This window comes from Dipodomys merriami, unplaced genomic scaffold (assembly GCF_024711535.1).
Source record: "Dipodomys merriami isolate MVZ:Mamm:240054 unplaced genomic scaffold, mDipMer1.0.p SCAF_21, whole genome shotgun sequence".
Taxonomy (NCBI): domain Eukaryota; kingdom Metazoa; phylum Chordata; class Mammalia; order Rodentia; family Heteromyidae; genus Dipodomys; species Dipodomys merriami.
Window position 1 is genome coordinate 18105104 of NW_027203493.1, and position 20872 is coordinate 18125975.

Consider the following 20872-nt stretch of genomic DNA (forward strand, 5'->3'; position numbering starts at 1 on the left):
TAACATTCATTCTTAAGATATTTGGTAGAATTTTTCAGTGAAATATTATATGAGGGAGTTTTTAGTTACAAAATCAACTTCTTTAGTGGTCGTAAAGGTATTTGGATTGTTTATATTATTTTAGTGAAATTTAGGAAGTTTGTGGATTTTGTCTATTTAAATTGTTTAAGTTGTTTATAATTGACAAATAAGTAAAAAGTTTTTTAAAAAGACATTCTCTTATTGCCTTTTTAATGACTGGGGTATTTTTTGTATATACTTTTTCTTGGAGCATATTTAAAGTAATTGATTTAAAAAGTCTTTGTGTATTGAACTTAGTATGTGGGCTTACTTGAGAACAGCTTCCTTTATATATATATATATATATATATATGTATATATATGTATATGTATATATATGAATACACACATATACATATACATTTTTTTGGGCCAGTCAGGGCTTGAACTTAGGGCCTGGGCACTGTAGCTGAACTTTTTTGGTCAAGGCTAGCACTCTACCACTTTGAGCCACAGTGCCACCTCCAGTTTTCTGGTGCTTAATTGAAGATAAGACTCTCATGGATTTTCTTGCCTGGGCTGGCCTAATTTTTTTTCCTAGTAGATGGATTTACGCCTTTGCATGCCATATGATTTTTCTTTTGTTGAAAATGAAATTCTTGCGCATTCAGAAACACTGAAAACTAAATTTTGCTCCACTCTAGGGTTGTTCCTTACTGTCATTTGTTTAAAAACTTTTCTGAACTATTTGTTAAGTCTGTAGTCTTTGTCATATGTGACTACTAAAGTTGCCATTTTCTAGTTGAATGGTCAGGTTGAGATTTGATCAAGATATCCTTAAATATCTACAGGAGATCTTCTGGTCTTCACATAAAGGCTCTAGGTATTTTGAGGCACATTTTTAACACTCAGACAGGCAGTTTTCAACTCTACCTATTGAGATTTTCATCAGAAGCTTCCGATTTTTCTAATGCTATCTTATGTATATGGTGTCGGCCAATTCAAGAGATGATGATGTGGAAGAGAAGTAGCCTTGAGCTGAAGAGCTCAGGGACAGCGTCCAGGCCCAGAGTTCAAGCCCCACAACTGACCAAAAAAAAAAAAAAAGATGATGATGATGATTGTGGATCATGGGGCTTGAACTCAGGGCCTAGGTTCTGTTCTTGAGCTTTTTCACTCTACCACTTGGAGCCACAGTACCACTTCCAGTTTTCTGTGGTTAATTGGAAATAAAAGTCCCATGGATTTTCCTGCCTGGGCTGGCTTAGAACCACTATCATTAGATCTCAGCTTCCTCAGTAGCTAGCATTATAGGCAACTAGTTCAAGAGTATATTATTTTGAACAAAACCAGAGGATGTTTCCAAATGGCTGCTTCTTGCTGGCTTTCTGCCTCCCCACATATCTTTGTGTCTTCCTTTCATTCTGCTTCCTACAGAGACTGTCTTTGCAGGTCTCTCAATATAATGTCCATTTTTTTTTTTTTTGTCAGTCTTGGGGCTTGAACTCTGGGCCTGGACGCTATCCCTCTTCAGCTCAAGGCTAGTGCTCTACCACTTGAGCCACAGCACCACTTTCAGTTTTCTGGTGGTTTATTGGAGATAGGAGTCTCACCGCCTTTCCTGCCCAGGCTGGCTTTGAACCGTGATTCTCAGATCTTAGACTCCTGAGTAGCTAGGATTAAGGCATGAGCCACCAGCGCCCACCTCCACGTTCTTTTTATTTATGTATTTTTTAATAGGCGGTGGGGCCTGAACTGTGTCTGGGCGCTGTCCCTAGCTTTTCACTCAAGGCTAGCGCCCTACCACTTCTGGCTTTTTCTGCTTATGTGGTGCTGAGGAATCGAACCCAGGGCCTCATGCATGAGAGGCAAGCAATCTACCACTGAACCAACTTCCTAGCCCCATCTTTTTAATTGTTAGTGCGGTGGTAGTAACAGGTGGGAGGAGGACATTCTGTGATACTGCTATTAGTCCTTAGTCTTAGCTGAACCTAAGTCTTAGGATGAGATCTTCCCAACTGTTCTGATCCCTCTTTTAGATACAGTGCTGGGCATAGCATGAATTTCTGCCATCTGTAATTTTGTTTTCTTGGTTTTCTCCTCTCAGTTGCAGTAGGTTTCCAGAAGTATAGTGAGGTTATGATTTGTATTGGACTTCCCCTTGAACATTAAAGCTTTTGTTTCTTAGAGGAGACAAGGAAGACAGATCTGTTGCGTTAAGAGTGTTCAGTGATGCCTGTTGATTGGACCCCTGGGTAGTTGTTGCCAACTACCCAGCTTTTCAACTATGTCTGTGTTACCAGGTGAATGTTTGAAGAAAGGGAGTCCCCTATCTGGATCTTGGTTCCAAGTCTTTTGTGTTCCAAATAAGGAATTGAGCAGGATAAAGGAATATATAGATATATTGAAAGGGAATGTATGCCCTGTGAGACTACAAGAATGGGCTGTGGGAAAGTGCTTTTTGTAGGCAGCTCAGGAAAAGTGTGTGGTTTGTTTGGTAGAGCTATGGTAGTCCTTTATTTGAATGAACAGGTTGATTGACAAGTGGGGCTTGCTTTTTTTAGTTTGGAAGTTGAGTCCATGATGTTTAGCTACTATGGAGAAATATGTCATGTTTCTTGTCATTTTGTTGCTTTCCTGTAGCTTGCTTTTTTCCTCTACTTGTGTTTACTAAACTAGTCTAGTGATTTTTAGTCAGTGCTTTCATGCACAAACACATTGTGCATGCCTAGATTTGTTGAGACTTTCTGGGATGAATTTGTACATGTTCCTCATAGAGATTGGGCAGTCTTAAAGTAAGAATCTGGGAATTGTATGGTAAAAAGTCATTATAGGGTCATTATCCTTGTTCCCAGTTCATGCACAGTTGGTGAGAACTCTGCTTTGCTGGACAAATAGCCTGTTATCATGTGGCCCCAGTGAAGCTGATCACAGGAACTTTATCAGCACCTTGTCAATGCCTTTGCAGTCGGGTTATCTTTTGGAAGGGTTCTTCAGCATTCCTTAGGCAGGTGCAGATCTGTAGGTATATCTGTGGCTGGTCTTAGAAGTGGTCCTGGCAACCATGGATCCTATTTTGTTTTGGTCAGTTGTGGGGCCTGATCTGTAGGCCTGGGCGCTGTCCCTCAGCTCTTCAGCTCAAGGCTAGTGCTCTACCATTGAGCCTCAGAGCTACTTCATGGTTTTTCTGCTTATGTGGTGCTGAAAAATTAAACCCAGGGCCTCATGCATGCAAGGCAAGCACTCTACCACTGAGCCACCTTCCCAGCCCATGGATCCTGTTTTATCTGCCTCTGGACTGTTCCTTAGGCCGAGGTGGATCTGTGGACCAGTCTAGTGAACCACCCTGGCAACTATGGATCCTGCTTTGTTTACTTGCCTCACTTGGCTATCCTTTTGGTCATCCTTCCTCCACTTATCAATATTTTGGATCTGTAATGGAGATAGATTGTGACTACTTTCTCTGCTAATAGAAAAGATGAAAACTTTCTTTATCTTCTCCTATCTTTTCCATAGCCTTGGTAGGTTTTCCTACAAGAAAAGCCTACTGCTGATCCATGGTCTTTTTTTTTTTTTTTTTGGGTCCGGTTGTAGGGCCTGAACTCTGGGCCTGGGCGCTGTCCCTCAGCTCTTCAGCTCAAGGCTAGCACTCTACCACTTGAGCCACAGCGCCACTTCCGGCGTTTTTTTATGTGGTGCTGCGGAATCGAACCCAGGGCCTCGAGCATGCAAGGCAAGTGCTCTACCACTGAGCCACCTTCCAAGCCCCTGATCCATGGTCTTATAGTAGCCCACTGTAAGAACTTTCATTTAATTTGCAATTTTCCAGCTTTAAAAAAAATGGTTGTGAGAAGATAGTTTCTTTTTCTCTAGAAAGAGCTGGAAATGAATGTCTTGAGATTCTAATTTTCTTTTGTTGGTTAGTCATGGGGCTTGAACTCTGGGCCTGGGCACTGTCCCTCAGCTCTTTAGCTCAAGGCGAGCACTCTGTCACTTGAGCACCACTTCTGGTTTTCTGGTGGTTAATTGGAGATAGGAGTCTCATGAACTTTCCTGCCTGGGCTGGCTTTGAACTGCAATCCTCAGATCTCAGCCTCCTGAGTAGCTAGGATTATAGGCATTAGACATTATGCCGGCTTGAGATTGTAATTTTCATAGCACTTTTCTTTTCTTAATTTAGGAGGCTGAAATCCAATATGAAAAACAGATTGGTAAAATTATTATGGAAACACAAGAACTTAAATGGCAAAAGGTGAGTGTTTTCCCCCTCAATTGGCATTTTTAGCATCCATTTATAACGTATACTAGTTATTGCTAAAATGAAAATTTTAAATTTCCTAAATATATCCAAGAGTAGTACATTACTTGAAACAAAACTTCAGGACAATTCCAACTAAAATTGTTTTTGATATTTGGGTTTTCATAAAACTGAGAGTAAAAGTTTTATTCAGGCTGTTTATTTATTCATTTAGTTGCTTATTTCACCAGTCTGGTAAAATAACTTGATGCCTCAGGATCTTGCTCAGCTTGTTTATTCAAAGCTGGTGCTCTATCATGAGCTAAATGTGTAGCCTGATATTTTGCTGATTAATTGGAGATGAGTCATGTGCATTTATATTTTGATATGGTTTTGAATTCTTATTTCCTATATCTCAGCCTTCTAAGTAGCTAGGATTACAGGTATGAGCCACTGAGGCTGGCTTTATTTAGTCTTTCTGATATTACACTGAGGATAACTCTGAAAACTTGTATTTTGCAAATAAAAAACATAGTAGTGTTACAGAAGAATGAGAACAATTTGAAAGCAGTGAGACCTCAGCACTAGAATGAGTATTGTTATATAATGCAGTCAAATAGGAAAAAATAACATCAGGTCTGATTTTCTCTAACTTAATATATTAAAGCATTCATGCACTAAACTAAAAAGTGAAAGGTTAATATTGATAGTTAAAAAGGTTAATATTGATAGTTCCTTCTTTAAATATTTAAACAGGAATTTAAGGGTAACATATTTGACTATGAATTCAAATGGCATAATTTAAAACTAACTAGAAGTTGTTAGAATTTGGGGGCCCAGAGAGACTCACAAGATCGTACAGAATATGGACATGGTGCACATGTGCACACACACAAGTATTGTTCCATCTTCCTTCTCTTCTTTTCAAGTTTGATTATTTGTTTGCTTTGAGATGTATGTCTTGCTCAGGGTGGTCTTGGACTTCTGGGCTTATGTGCTCTTTCTACCTCAGCTTTTGAGTAGCTGAGACTACAGGTATGCTGTGTGTGTGTGTGTGTGTGTGTGTGTGTGTGTGTGTGTGTGTGTGTGTGTGTGTGTGTGTGTGTGTGTGTGTGTGTGTAGGTATGCTGTGTGTGTGTGTGTGTGTGTGTGTGTGTGTGTGTGTGTGTGTGTGTGTGTGTGTGTGTGTGTGTGTGTGTATTTTTTCCCCAGTACTGTAATTGAACTCAGGGCCTGTGCTTGTGATGTAGGTACTCTATTGTGTGAATCATGCTTCCAGCCCTATATCTTTTTTTTTGGTGAGTGAGAATTAATAGTATAAAATTATTTTAATTCCAAGTTAACCATAACCCAATTAAAAAATACTAAAGGCCTGTTTGGACTTTGGCTGATTGTAAGTTTCATGTGTAAATAAACATACAAGAATGTTTGGGATAGTTTTGAAAAAAAAAATAAGGTGATATAGTCATACTTAATATTGTAAAGCTATAGAAATAAAAACAGGTTGGTCACATTCATGAATTGTCATGTTCAATAGAACATAATAGATCTAAATACATAAAATAGTTTAGTGAATGATATATGTGCTTTTCAAATCAGTGAGGAAGGATACATTATTCAATAAGTGGTATTTACTGAACAAATGTTCCCTTGAACAACAACAAAAAAAAACTAAGCCATATTGATATAAGTATTCTCAGTTCTTATTACTGATAATTCTGTTGATATAGGTGGTTGCAGTTTTCTTTTTTTTTAATTTATTTTTTATTTTGAAAATACTGTACAGAGGGGTTACAATTACATGGGCAAGATAATGAGTACATTTCTTTTTTTTTTTTTTGTCGGTCATGGGGCTTGAACTCTGGGCCTGGGCGCTGTCCCTCAGCTCTTCAGCTCAAGGCCAGCGCTCTACCACTTGAGCTACAGCGCCACTTCCGGTTTTCTGGTGGTTTATTGGAGATAGGAGTCTCACGGTCTCTCCTGCCCGGGCTGGCTTTGAACTGCGATCCTCAGATCTCAGCCTCCTGAGTAGCTAGGATTACAGGCGTGAGCCACCAGTGCCGGGCTATGAGTACATTTCTTATCAAGCATTGTAGCCTCCTCCTTTGTTTCCCCTTCCCATCCCATCTTCCCCCCATACCCCCACCCAACCCTCCCCCCCCACCAAAGTTGTAAAGTTCGTTTTCAACATAACGACTTGTACGTCTCCTTGTTGCACTGGGTCCACCTGTATTCCTATTTAAACTATTTGTTTTTTCCTTTCCCCTCCACAAATTATAACAACATCAAATACAGTGAAAGCAGGGGAAGGACATACAAAACAACAAAGAAATAATCTTATAAATGTGTTAGAAACACATTTGAATACATATCTTAGGGTTTATTTCCCTAACTTCAACTGTGGTTGCAGTTTTCATTCCTTCTCTTCTGCTTTTGCTTCAGTTGGCAGAAGAACCTTTATTATTTAAGTTGTGATAAGTCAAAATCTATACTACTTTATGCTTTATGAAAATCATGATAATATATATGGTTATCTTTGATGATGACTGTTTATCTTAACTATGTAATTCGGTGATGGTTATTTCCTACTTTATTATTATTTATTGGATCACCTTATAGGATAGTGCCTGTACAATGGTATTTAATACTAATAGCCAGGGATGTTGGCTCACACCTAAAACCAAGCTACCTGGGAGGTGGAAATTGGGAGTATCATTTTCAAAGTTAGCTCAGACCCTCCACCGCCCCTCCCCCCAAATTAGTCAGAACCTCATTTTAGCCAATAGCTGGGTGTGGTGGTATTGACCTTTGATCACAGCTATCTAGGAAGTATATATTAGAGGATTATAGTCCTGGCCCTGGCAAAAATGTGAGAGCCTGTCCCCAAAATAAAGCAAAAAGGTACTGCCTAGCAAGCACAAGGCCTTGATTTCAACTCCCAGTACCACCACCAAAAAAAAGTGTGACTTTAGAAGTTACACATTAGAATGTTTGAATATAGTAGCTTGGTAACATATTTAGGAGTGTACATCACTTATAAGTCAGCAACCAAATACTCAAACCAAGAAAACACCACCAAATCAAATTTATCTCAAGTGGTGCAGCTAAGGGCTGCACAAGGTTCTTGAGTGTTAACAGAGAGGAAATAAAATATTAAGGAAAGTAAGGGACAATCAAAGTATCACAACTAGTAGTTCTGCTCATTTAGATGAAAGATCAGCATGTTTTTTCTGTAAAGAGCCATACGTAAGTACTTAAGCTTTGTGGACCATATGATCTCTACCTAATTCTGTTGTAGTTTGAAAGCCGCCATGGGCAGTACTTACATGAATAAGTGCATATATATTCTAATAAAACTTTACAGACACTAAAGTTCAGATTTCACACAATTTTGAAATATTATTCCTCTTTTGATTTCTTTCTTTCTTTTCCTTTTCTTTTTTCTTTCTTCTTTTTGGACAGTCCTGGGGCTTGAACTCAGGGCCTGGGCACTGTCCTTGAGCTTCTTTTGCTCAAGGTTAGCACTCTACCACTCTACCACTTGAGCCACAGCACCATTTCTAGCTTTTTCTGTTTATGTGGTACTGAGGATTTGAACCCAGGGCTTCATGCATGCTAGGCAATCACTCTACCACATTCCCAGTCCTGATTTTTTTTCTCTTTAGCCACTTAAAAATGTAAAAAGCTTTTCTTCCTCCCTTTACTGGGATTTGAATTCTAGGCCTCCCACTCTCTCAACTTTTTTCACTCACAGCTAGCATTCCACTACTTGAGCCACACATCCACTCTGACATTGTGACTTCTTGCTGGTTAGTTGGAAATAAGGGCCTCTCAGATTTGTGTGGCCAGGGTGGCTTCAAACTGTCATTCTCAAGCCAGGTTCTGGTGGCTCACAGCTGTAATACTAAATATTCAGGAGGGTAAGATCTGAGGATTGCAGTTCAAATCTAGCCTGGGCAGGAAAGTCTATAGACTCTTAATCTCCAATTAACTTCCAAAATGCCAAAAGTGGAGCTTTGGCTTCAGTAATAGGGTGCTAGCCTTGAGCAAAAGAGCTCAGGTACAACACCCAGGACTTGAGTGCAAGCCCCAGGTCCTGCACAAAAAATCAAAACAAACCCTGTAAAGCTGGGTGCCAGTTGCATATGCCTATAATCCTAGGTACTCAGGAAGCTCAGATCTGTTTATCTCCAGCAAACTACTAAGAAAAAGCTGGAAGTGCCTCAAGTGGTATAGTGTTAGCTTTGAGCACAAAGAGGCTCAGGAACAGCTCCCAGGCCCTGAATTCAAACCTCAGGAATGGCAAAAGCAAACAAAACAAAACACCCCCCTGCAATTTTCATAACTCAGTCTCTTGAAGAACTATCATTACAAATATGAGCTACCAGTGCCGCAATGTAAATATAATTTTTTTCTCACATGTTGTATAAAAGGAAGTAATTGACTAGACTTGGCCTGTCGGTCATAATTATTGAACTCTAACCTAGATCTTATTCTGTATGTCTTTGGTAGAGGCTATCTTATTAGATAGCTGTCTTCCAGACCCATAATTCCAGTGTAGAATCTTTTTTTGAGAATCTTTTTTTCCTTAGTACTCTAGTTTTAAAGCTATTGGTGGAATGATCTTCCACTGACAAGGGTGAGGAATGTTACAAGGCCAGTGAAACAATTTGGTACAAAGTGTTACAGATAGGAAAAGCTTCTCATTGGCTGGTAGCTGCCTGTACTGATAATATTGTATGACTTGTAATGATGTTATAAATATCCTTGGCAGAAAAAAACCAACTTCCTCATCCCTGAAGGAGATGTGAACCCAGGAGTTTAGTTATTGCACCCGATAGAAATGTTAAAACATGGTTTCAAGGTGTTTTGTTTTATTTCTGGCTTCATTTATAGAAGACATCATCACTGAATTTTAGATCATGAAGAGAAAATGAGCTTATGTTTATTGATAACATTCTTAAGAAAATTTCATTAATCCCTTCAGTATTTTACCAGGTTTGTTTAAAGTAAGCAGATGGTTCAGATCCGGGGAAAGTAGCCAGTTTTATAGAGCAAGATTAATATGCTGAAAATCATAGACCTCATAGTCTCAGGAAGGACTCTAAGATCGAGAATAAAAGAATGTACCATTGTACTTCTCCATTTTTATATAGGGGCAATGAATTTCTAAATAAGTGACAAGGCTTTTCAAATTTATTTAATAACAATCTCAGTAAAACGAGTGCCTTTCACTGGAGAAAACCTCAGGGGTGTGATCATACAAAGAAAATTGTTGTGTTTTTTTTTTTATGCTCAGAATGGTAGTTCTTTGGCAAGAAATGTCAGTCTATTCTAGAAAGAAGTAAGGAATGATAATATCACGTCCCAGACCCAGTACAGGGGCTAATTTTAGAAACTCTGTTAGGCCTCCTGAAGTTCGAATTTGCAAGGATAACAGTTTCATTAGGTTGGGTCTGATGACAGATGAAATACCTAACAGTAAAAGTTTCCATCAGTGCTTATTTAGTGTAGTTTTCAATCTGTCCTTTGTCTGATAGGTAATTGCAATTAAATTTTTTTTTACAACTATTTAACTTTATTTAGTTATTTTGCAATTAAATTTTTTGTGAAGTTCTGTTGATATCCTCTGGTGCCACCAAGTGTCTGTCCAGCAAGTGTCCTGAAAGAGTTTATGTCTTGTAATTTACTAATCATGCTTTCTTCATATGCTGGAGCTAATTGTAGGTATTTCAAAATAACCCTTTCTAATCTTTGCAAAGATTTGACTTTTTGGTTTTCATGGGGTCAAGACCTTATATCATGAAGAATGCTAAGACATTTCCTTTAGATTTTACCATTTTTTAGTGTAGATTTATGATAATCACCTCAGGATTAGTGTACTGAAAATTATTGATCATTTGAAATTGGGATTCCCACTGAGGTCAGAAATCCTTACTATTTTTACAGTATGCTGAAATTATGTACACCTCCAAAGGCATACTGCTCTGAAAATTAGCTCTTACCTGTGGACAACTGGCAAACTTTGCCTAGGTGTGTAAGTTCTGTATCTTGGCTGATTTTAGTTCTGGTAAGGAGTGATAATATAGAGGTTAGTTGAGGCTTTTTCAGAGTATCCTATCTGATATTTTTCCCTTTGAGTTTCAATAAATGACCTGTTAACTAACAAGATTATACCTATATTTAATTTAGGGAGAACATCTACTAAGTTTATATCATAGTCATTGCTTAGAGACAATATTGTCATGATTTTCCTCTATTGAATAATAGAACAGCAAGCTTTAAATATTTTTCTCTGTCAGTGATATTTATTAGATACAGAGATCAAAGATACATATTGTATAAGAAGTTGCTGTTCATTGAAGTATTTCTTGAAAAATTGTCAAACACTGTATACTTTCTCTTACTACTTTACTGTAGTTTATCTTTTTTATTGATCTAATTTTGTTGGGTAATAGTGGTTCATGCCTGCAATCCTAGCTACTCTGGAGGGGGAGATCTGAGGATCATAGTTCAAGCCAACCTGGGCAGGAAAATCTGTGAGACTCTTATCTCCAGGAAACTACTAAAAACAGTACCACCACCACCACCACCACCACCACCACCACCACTACCACCACCACCACCACCACCACCACCAGGAACAACAACAAAAAGCAGGGTGCTTTTTGTTGTTGTTCCTGGTTTCTTTGGAAATTCCCTCTCTCCTTTTCTAAACTATTTACTTACATTAAAAAATTCTTTGTTTATTGGGTGGGGGCTTGGGCTTCTTTTGCTCAAGGCTAGCACTCTAGCTTTTTCTACACAGATACTGAGGAATCGATCCCAGGGCTTCATGCATGCTAGACAAGCACTCTACCACTAAATCACATTCCCAGCCCCATCTCAGCCTCTTAAGTGCTAGCATTAAGGGGTGTGCCCCCATGCCTATTTCATATATATGTATTTTATATTTTATATATGTATGGACATTTTTACTCATTTTATATATATGAAAGAATCTGAATGGAAAGTTAAACGTTTTGAATTTTGTGTGTGTGTGTCCTAGAAATTTAACTCAGCCCTGGACTTTTGTCCTCGAGCCTCTTTTTGCTCAAGGCTAGGACTCTCCCACTTAAGCCACAGCATTATGGCTCCAGTAGTAGAGTGCTAGCCTTGAGCAAAAGAAGCTCAGGACAGTGCCCAGGCCCTGAGTTCAAGCCCCAGGACTGGCACATACACACAAAAAAAGAGACTGAGGCAACTAAATGGCAATAAAAAAGATTTAAACATTTAATTTTCACTATCATATACATATATGCATGCATATCTTTTAAGTTAATGGCTATAGAATAATAAATAAGAATATCGTATTTTTCACTTGAAAATCCAGGGCTAACATTCACAGACTACAGAATAAGGTGAGTGAGGATTATTACAGATGACCATTATCAGTAGGTCATGAACTGTGAAAGTTTGTTTGTTTGTTTGCTTATTTATCCAGTCCTGGGACTTGACCTCAGGGCTTGGGCACTATCCTCGAGCTTCTTTTGCTCAAGGCTAGTACCTTAGCATCTACTTTTAAACTATCATGAAGATGGTCATGAAAACAAATATTATATAATGATTCAATGACAAAAAACCAATTCGACTTAAAATTACATTTCAAGAGCATAAAATGTGTTTTAATTTTATTTAACTTGTGAATCCAGTCGTTTTAAACTGATAAAATAGGAACTTGGTTTAAATTTTCCTTATTTTTACAATAGGAAACTCTTGTAAATGAAAAGGAAGCATTAGTAAAGCAACACAAAGAAGCAATGGAAGGTTTGAAAAAACAGGTAATAAAAATAGATATTATAAGATTATAATTCTTTTCCCATGAACATTACAACTTGCTGTGCCTAGTGTTCACAGCAGACAAAGAGAAAAGAGGTATTATGGAAAGTAAAAAAATGAATAAATATTTTGAATAATTAGTGATTACAAAGAATGTAAAGGTAATTTGGAAAACTTTTTAAAGTTGGTTGGTTTTCATTTGTTCTAATGTGTGCTTTTTCTCTTTCTTTTTTTTGGTTAAAGTATTCTAGGATCTTAACTTTTTCACATTTTACCTTTATCAAAGTTAATCATAATAACTTTCGAAGAGCTAAGATGCAGTTAGAGAGCTGGGCACTGGTGGCTCACACCTGTGATCTTAGCTATTCAGGAGGCTGAGATCTGAGGATTGGGGTTCAAAGCCAGCCTAGGCAGGAGAGTCCCGTGAGATTCTTTTTTTTGGGTCCGGTCGTGGGGTCTGAACTCTGGGCCTGGGCGCTGTCCCTCAGCTCTTCAGCTCAAGGCTAGCGCTCTACAACTTGAGCCACAGCGCCACTTCCGGCTTTTTTTCTTTTTGCTTATGTGGTGCTGGGGAATCGAACCCAGGGCCTTAGGCATGCAAGGCAAGCGCTCTACCACTGAGCCACCTTCCCAGCCCTCCCGTGGGATTCTTATCTTCAATTAACCACTCAAAAACCAGAAGTGGCACTGTAGCTCAACGTGCTAGAGTGCTGGCCTTCAGCAAAGGAGATCAGGGACAGCTCCCAGGCCCAATCAAGCCCCACAACCAAAAAAAAAAAGAAAAGAAAAAGAAAAAAAGATAGGGGGTTGTAAAGGTTAAGAAGGGATAATTATCATAGGCTAAACCATCAGTAAATAAGAAAGACTAGTAGAAAATAGAGAAAGAGGGGCAGTAGCGTGCTTGCCTCACATGTATGAGGCCCTGGGTTCAATTCCTCAGCACCACATAAACAGAAAAGGCTGGAAGTGGCACTTTGGCTCAAGTGGTAAAGTGCTAGTCTTGAGCTGAAGAGCTCAGGGACAGCGCCCAGGCCTGGAGTTCAAGCCCCAGGACTGTCCAAAAAAAAAAAAAAAAAAAAAGAGAGAAAGAAAAATATGGTTAAAAAAAAGGGAAAAGACTTTAAAGAAACAAATCAACTATTCAGGCAGTTAATTTGAATTCCATAGCCCTTCACTGTTCCAAATAGAAACATGAGTAAGAAAATGCATTGAGGTAAATATCATTTGGGATTTTTTTTCCTTATATCTAATTCGGCATCCTCATTTTTCTTTTTCTTTTTCTTTTTGTTTTTGTTTTCATCTCTATTTAAGTGTGTGTTTAGAAAAGAAATGCATCCAAAGAAATAAACCTATATATTTTACATCACTTGTGGGTTAAGACTACTGATCATTTACATCTTAGAATGAATTTGTTTAAATAAATGACAGACTTTCTTCCTTTAATCTGAAATAGGCCTAAACTAGGCTTAGGAGAGTTTTAATTGAAAGGCAAAGAAAGCCCAAGTATAGTATAGTGTTCTCTAGAGAGAACAAGTCATCTCTGCCATCAGAAGAGACTTTGGGTAAGATAAGAATACCTAGATACTTGAAAGTTAGTAGAGGGTTCTTTTTGTTTTATAGTACTGGAGATCAAACCCAGGGTCTTATACTTGCTAGATCAGTACTCTACCACTGAGTTTGGTTAAACAAAGAATTTTTTTTTCAATATTATTCAAAAAATTTTCTTTTATTTATTTTTTTATTGTGAAAATACTGTACAGAGGGGTTACAATTACGTGGGCAAGATAATGAGTACATTTCTTATCAAGCATTGTAGCCTCCTCCTTTGTTTCCCCTTCCCATCCCTTCCCAGCCTCCCCTCCCCCGCCCCCCCACCCAATAAACAGAATTTTTTAATGTAAGTAAATAGTTTAGAAAAGGAGAGAGGGAATTTCCAAAGAAACCTTTATTCCTTGACAATCTTGCTAAAATAAGTTATGCTTATTAGAATATTTTTTTGTGGCATGTATACTTCAGTTTCTCTGTTTTAAAATGCCATTACTTTGGAAAGGTCATTATTTTACTATCATGTGTTAAAAATTCCAGAACGTATGTTCTAAACGTTTAAATACAAATTATATTGATTTCATAAGTTGCACTTTCTAAAAATGATACATGATATTATTTAGGAGATTATTTAGGAGGAGATGGCAAAATATTCCAACATTTAAGAAAATTTCTGGAAGAGAAAACTAAACTTTGAGAGATTATTTTTGTCTGAATGTGATTCAGTTGTTTATTTACTTTAACAATGGGCTTTTCTCCCTTTTATATCATTAATTATTTTCTAAATGTGGAAGTAGCATGTTCACTATAAGCCAAAGAACATAGAGATGTAAAATGTTTCATAGTCTTATTAACTAGTATAATTTACTATAACAGTTTATTAATTTTTATTTTAATTTTAAAAACTATTAGTTTCAAATGAAGATGTATGCTTTGGAAGAAGATAAGGTATGTATTCATTAAAAATTAAACTATAAATGAATGTAATTATAATTTTTTATTATACTAGGAGTGTCAGTAATTAATGGAGAATGTTGATTGCTTAAAAAAAGTGTTTTTTTTTTGTTTTGGTGCTAGCCTTGGGGCCTGAATTCTGGGCCTGAACACTGTCCCTAAGCTTTTTTTTTCTTTTGGGTCTGGTCATGGGCCTGAACTCTGGGCCTGGGCACTGTCCCTCAGCTCTTCACCTCAAGGGCAGCGCTCTACCACTTGAGCCACAGTGTCACTTCCGGCTTTTTTTTTCCTCCTTATGTGGTGCTGAGGAATTGAACCCAGGGCCTCATGCATGCAAGGCAAGCGCTCTACCACTGAGCCACATTCCCAGCCCTTTTTTTTTTTTTTTTTTCCATTGGTAATGAGGCTTGGTAATGAGGCCTGGGAGTTGTCCCTCAGCTCTTCAGCTCAAGGCTAGGGCTCTACCAGTTGAGCTACAGTGCTACTTCTGGTTTTCTAGTGGTTTATTGGAGACAAGAGTCTTACGGATTTTCCTACCTGGGCTGGCTTTGAACCGTGATCCTCAGATATCAGCCTCCTGAGTAGCTAGGATTACAGATGTGAGCCACCAATGCTCGGCTCCCTAAGCTTTTTTGCTCAGGGCTAGTGCTCTACCAATTCAGCCACAGATCTATTTCTGGCAGTTTATTGGCTAAAGGTCTCAGAGATTTCCTGTATGTGGGGGCTGGCTTCAAACTGTGAGCATCAGCTATTAGCCTCCCGAGTAGCTAGTACATGTGTGAGCCTGATTTTAAGCTGATTGCTTAAAATCTTATGAACAGATATTCATGTTACTTTACTCTTTTCAATTTACAATTGAGAATACTTAGGCCTAACAAGGTTAAAAGACATAGCCAGATGTGGTGGCATATGCCAGTTCAAGACCTGCCTGGGTTGTAGAATAAGTTCAAGGCCAGCCTCAGCTACACAGTATGACTTTGTTTCAAATAAACAAAATCAAAAAAGAAAAGCCCATATAAACAACTTCCCCAAGTCCAAAGATTTGACAGAGTAAAGTTGGGAATAAAATACAGAAAATGGTTACTCTCTAAATTAATGTTCTTTGTTTTTGGCTACAATGTTTACATTCACTGTAAGATTTTTACAATATTCACTTATAGTTATTTTTAGCAAAAGGCCTTTTAGGAAAAAAATCTCCCCCATTCTTACATTCATCATGCAAATATATACCTTATTAATCAGAAGGCTCTTTAGCAACAGGTTTCACATTCATAAGTACAACCAAATTCTGTTTCAGAATATTAGGAAAGAAATGTTACATCTGTACAGGATATGTATAGATTTTTTTTCTTGTCACTTTGTAATATGAGTGACTTGAGCATCCTCATATTTTATTCATGGAAGTCTTAGGACTAATTAATTACAGATTTTGGGAGAAGAGGGTATATTCCAGATTTAAGAATGTAAAACAATAGCTATCTAGAAATTCTCTTAGGAAAGCTCTGCTGATAAAAATGATTAATTTTTTAAAATTAAAATTTATTTATTTTTGCCAGACCTGGGGTTTGAACTCGGGGCCTGGGTGCTGTCTCTGAGCTCCTTTTTGCTCAAGGCTAGCATTGTACCACTTGAGCCGCAGTGCTACTTCTGGCTTTTTCTGTTTGTGTGGTACTGAGGAATTGAACCCAGGGCTTCATGCATGCTAGGCAAGCACTCTACCACTAAGCCACATTCCCAGCTTAATATTTCATTAAGCTGGACACTGGTGGCTTATGCCTATGATCCTAGTTACTGAAGAGGCTGAAATCTCAGGATCACAGTTTGAAGCCAATCTTGGTAGGAAAGTCTGTGAGACTCATTTCCAGTTAACCACCAAAAAGCCAGAAGTGGAACTGTGGCTCAAGTGTAGAGCACTAACTTTGGGTGGAGTGATATGTACCTGTTATCCCAGCTACAGGGCAAACAAAATGGCTGAAAACAGTGGCATGGTCTCTTATCTCCAGTGATATGGATAAGCAGCAGTAGGAGGATCACAGCCTAGGCATAAAATGAGATCCTGCCTTGAAAATACCAAAGGCAAGCCGGGCGCTGGTGGCTCACGCCTGTAATCCTAGCTACTCAGGAGGCTGAGATCTGAGGATCGAGGTTCAAAGCCAGCCCGGGCAGGAAAGTCCAGGAAAGTCCGTGAGACTCTTATCTCCAATAACCACTAGAAAACCGGAAGTGGCTCTGTGGCTCAAGCGGTAGAATGCTCGCTTTGAGCAGAAGAGCTGAGGGACAGCGCCCAAGCCCAGAGTTCAAGCCCCACGACCAACCAAAAAAAAAAAAAAATAACAAAGGCAAAAGGGGCTGGAGGAGTGGCTTAAGTGGTAGAGTACCAGCCTAACAAGTGAAAGATCTTGAATTCAGTACCTAGTACCATAAAAAAAAGATACTTCATATTATGAAATCTGTACTATACAAAGGTCTAATGCTATGTTTCAATAGGTTGAAGCTAATTGGCATGTAATTTACTCTGCAGATACAGATTTTGTTTTTTTTGAGCTCTTATATTTTCCCTTTTTTTTTTTTTTTGGTCCGGTCGTGGGGCCTGAACTCTGGGCCTGGGCGCTGTCCCTCAGCTCTTCAGCTCAAGGCTAGCGCTCTACCACTTGAGCCACAGCGCCACTTTCCGGCTTTTTTTTCTTTTTTGCTTATGTGGTGCTGAGGAATCGAACCCAGAGCCTCAGGCATGCAAGGCAAGCACTCTACCACTGAGTCAACTTCCCAGCCCCTATTTTCCCTTTTCTAATATTTATCTTATAAATGTAATTGAAATAAAATTTTTACTTAAAGGGACAATACCAACTTGCTACAGAAATAAAAGAAAAAGAAATAGAAGGATTGAAGAAAACATTAAAAACACTACAGGTAAAGTAACTATTATTTAAGAAGAATTTTGCTATTTTAGCATTGTGTAAGTAAAACACCACTATAAGCTAGCAAAGCAAAGCTGACAACATTCGTATTATATAATTTAATACTCTTCCTGAGAGCTTTAAGTTTCAAATTAGGATTTTTTTTTTTTTTTGGTCCGTCATGGGGCTTGAACTCTAGGCGTGGGTGCTGTCCTTCAGCTATTCAGCTCAAGGCCAGCGCTCTACCACTTGAGCAACACTGCCACTTCCAGTTTTCTGAGTGGTTTATTGGAGATAACAGTCTCAACAGACTTTTCTGCCTGGGCTGGCTTTGAACCACCATCCTCAGATCTCAGACTCCTGAGTAGCTAGGATTACAGGGGTGAGCCACTGGCGCCTAGCTAGGATTTTTGTTTTATCATCATTTATTTAAAAAATATTCCATGTCATCATTGTTAAATAATACTTGACTATTTTATATATGAAGAAAATAAAGTCTATATATTGTAACTTATTTGTCCCTAAAAATTATGATAAAATAGCATTGATGGAATCCTTAAGTATGTGTTAAGTATTGTGTTACTGTGTGCAAATATAGGTTATGAATGCATCACCTTTGCCTTTAAATTGTTTACAGTATTGTAGAAAATACAGAAGTCAGTTAATGATGATAATTCACTCAGTATGCATTTATTTAATGTCTGCTATGTGCCAAATTCTTTTCTTAAAACCGAGGATACAGCAATGAGTAAAGAGAAAAACCTCTGTCCTTGTATATCTTACAAAACATAAAATGAAGTAAAAACAGAATGATTATTGGGGAAAAATGTAGTCTCATGGTTTCAAATATATATATATATATATATTTACACACACACATACACACACATAATTAACTTCTTATATTCACCTTACAGGAGCAACATTTTACTCTTGTAAGTGATCATAGACACCTTGATATTCTTCATACTTCACGATATTTTTGTCTTCATATTATCTCCCTGTACAACTCATCAGAAATGTTAGAATTTTTACTTTCAACAATTAAATACAATTTTCAATAATCAAGAGGAAAAGAATAAACTATTAACCTAGACTTTTCATTCTTCCTTCCTGATTTCAAGTTTCCATCTGTTACTATTCCTTTCCTGTCTGGAGAAATTGTTCCAGCAATTCTTTTTATGCCAGGTTTACTGGTGGTTGATTTTCTTTATATGAGTATGTTTTTACTTTACCTTTATTCATGTAGAATGTTTTCTCTGGATATAAAATTCTTTAAGAAGACTAGAAAAAGTACTAAATCTTTGAGGACAAAATAGTCATTTTACATGAAATAAGCTTCTACAAAGAACTAGCTAGAATGAATAAGTGAGTTAGAGGCAGTGTCACAATATACAAGGTCAATATATAAAAACAAATTTTATTTTTATTTCAAAAGACACTCAGAGCCAGGCGCCAGTGGCTCATACCTGTAATCCTAGCAAATGAGGCTGAGATTTGAGGATCACAATTTGAAGCCAGCCCAGAAAGGAAAGTCTATGAGACTCTTATCTCCAATAAACTACCAAAAAAAAAAAAAAAAAAAAGAAAAAAAAAAAGCTGGAAGTGAAGCTGTGATTCAAATGGCCTTGAGCAAAAGAGCTCAGGGGCAGTGCTTCGGCCCTGAGTTCAAACCCTAGAACAGACAAAAAAAAAAAAAAAAAGACATCCAGAAGTTGAAATACAACTATGATATAGTTTATGACAGCACAAAAATTAGGAAATAGTTTGGGAAAATTATCAATGTGTAATACTTATAGACTAAAATTGTAATATACTGTTCAGAGAAATTATTGGAATTCTAAATAAATTATGAGACACAATGTGCTTATTGACATTATGAGCCAATATTTTTATATATTATTACATCTTTTTAAAATTTTTACTAGCATCAATTAGTTACATAAAGGGGCCTCATTGTGATATGTGAGCATGCATATAATGTATTTTGATTAAATTCACTCTGCATCTATATTACTTTCTTAGCGCCCCTTCATTTCCTTTTCTGTGGGTTTTTGGTAGGTTTTACTATGCTACAAATATATATATATATATGCATATGTATATGTATATGCATATGCATATGCGTATGTGTATGTATATGTATATGTATATGCGTTTGTTTTGTTTTTATGCTGGGGCTTGAACTCAATGCCTCGACACTGTTCTTGAGCTGTTTTGCTCAAGACCAGTACTCTGACACTTGAGCCATACTCCACTTCTGGCATCTTGGTGGTTAATTGAAGATAAGAGTTTTATGAACTTTCCTGCCTAGGCTAGCTTCCTAGTGTAATTCTCATATCTTACCCTTCTGAGTAGCTAGAATTACAGTATGAGCCACTGATGCCCAGGTGTATTACTTTTTAATATACTCCATTATCATCCTCTACCTTTCCCTTTACCTACTGGTCTCTTCCCCTTCAAAATATACCTCTTGTATAATAATGTCATGTTATTACATTTTAAGGTCTAGACTCTACATATGAGTGAAAATATGTGATATTAGACTCAATCTCCAAAATAATCAACAAAAGCTGGGCTTCAGTGGTAGAGCACCAGCTTATAAAATGCAAGGCCTTGAGTTCAAACTCCACTACAAGCTCCCCTTGCCAACTCCCCAAAACAAGGGTTTGAGGACAAGATAGATATATTAGAACAGTCAAATAAAAGGAAAAGAAATACAAATGGAACATGCAATACCTCTGGTATACTATTAAAAGACCAAATTTACAAATCAGGAGCATGGATGAAGGAGGAAGTACAAGCTAAAGTGGAAGCTAAATGAAATAGCAACAAAATCTCTTATATCTTAAGTAAGAAACAGCCATTCAGGTATAGAAAACCTTGAAGATATTTAACAGAAAGGAACATTTGAAGACATGTGTAGTTAATCCTCAGGTACTTGTAGGGAAGACAGAACTACCAGGCCCTTCACTTCCAGAGTGTTGGGTGTTATTTTAATTTCTCAGCTTGCCTACATCAAAAACCCTTTCTCTTTAAAACCCCCTCTTATGACCTTTTATTTCTCAGATACTGTCACTGGACTTCCTGAGCTCCACTGTTCTTTGTGTCCATAATTCAGTCTTACACCCTGCTTGGCTGTTGACCTTGTAACATCTGGCAGCTCCTGGAACCTGAGTTCTCTACCAGCCAAAGGCTCAAGAGTTTAGTTGCTAAAATGAACCTTAGGCAGTGAAATTGTGCTCATGATTAAGTAGGCAGTGCTAGTAACTACTATTTCTTTTGCTTCCCAGGCTCCCATTAAATTTTCAGCTCATCCATGTCTAGCTCTCTTCCTTCTCCATGAACCTCTTTTTGTTTCCCTCCCAGACCCTGTGTTGTTTGGATGTCCCAAGACAACCATAACTTAGGGTTGTCCTTG

At 37.8% G+C, this 20872-nt stretch overlaps 1 protein-coding gene across 1 annotated transcript in view; it reads left to right on the forward strand.

Annotated features, from left to right (window-relative positions):
• The window catches only part of Ccdc73 (coiled-coil domain containing 73), a 115765-nt gene that overhangs the window by 27455 nt on the left and 67438 nt on the right, over positions 1–20872 (forward strand). Inside the window, exons 3-6 of the mRNA XM_070032649.1 lie at positions 4181–4252; positions 11986–12057; positions 14513–14548; positions 17390–17464. Coding sequence (XP_069888750.1) covers positions 4181–4252; positions 11986–12057; positions 14513–14548; positions 17390–17464 — 255 coding nt within the window. The remainder of the gene's footprint in view (positions 1–4180; positions 4253–11985; positions 12058–14512; positions 14549–17389; positions 17465–20872) is intronic.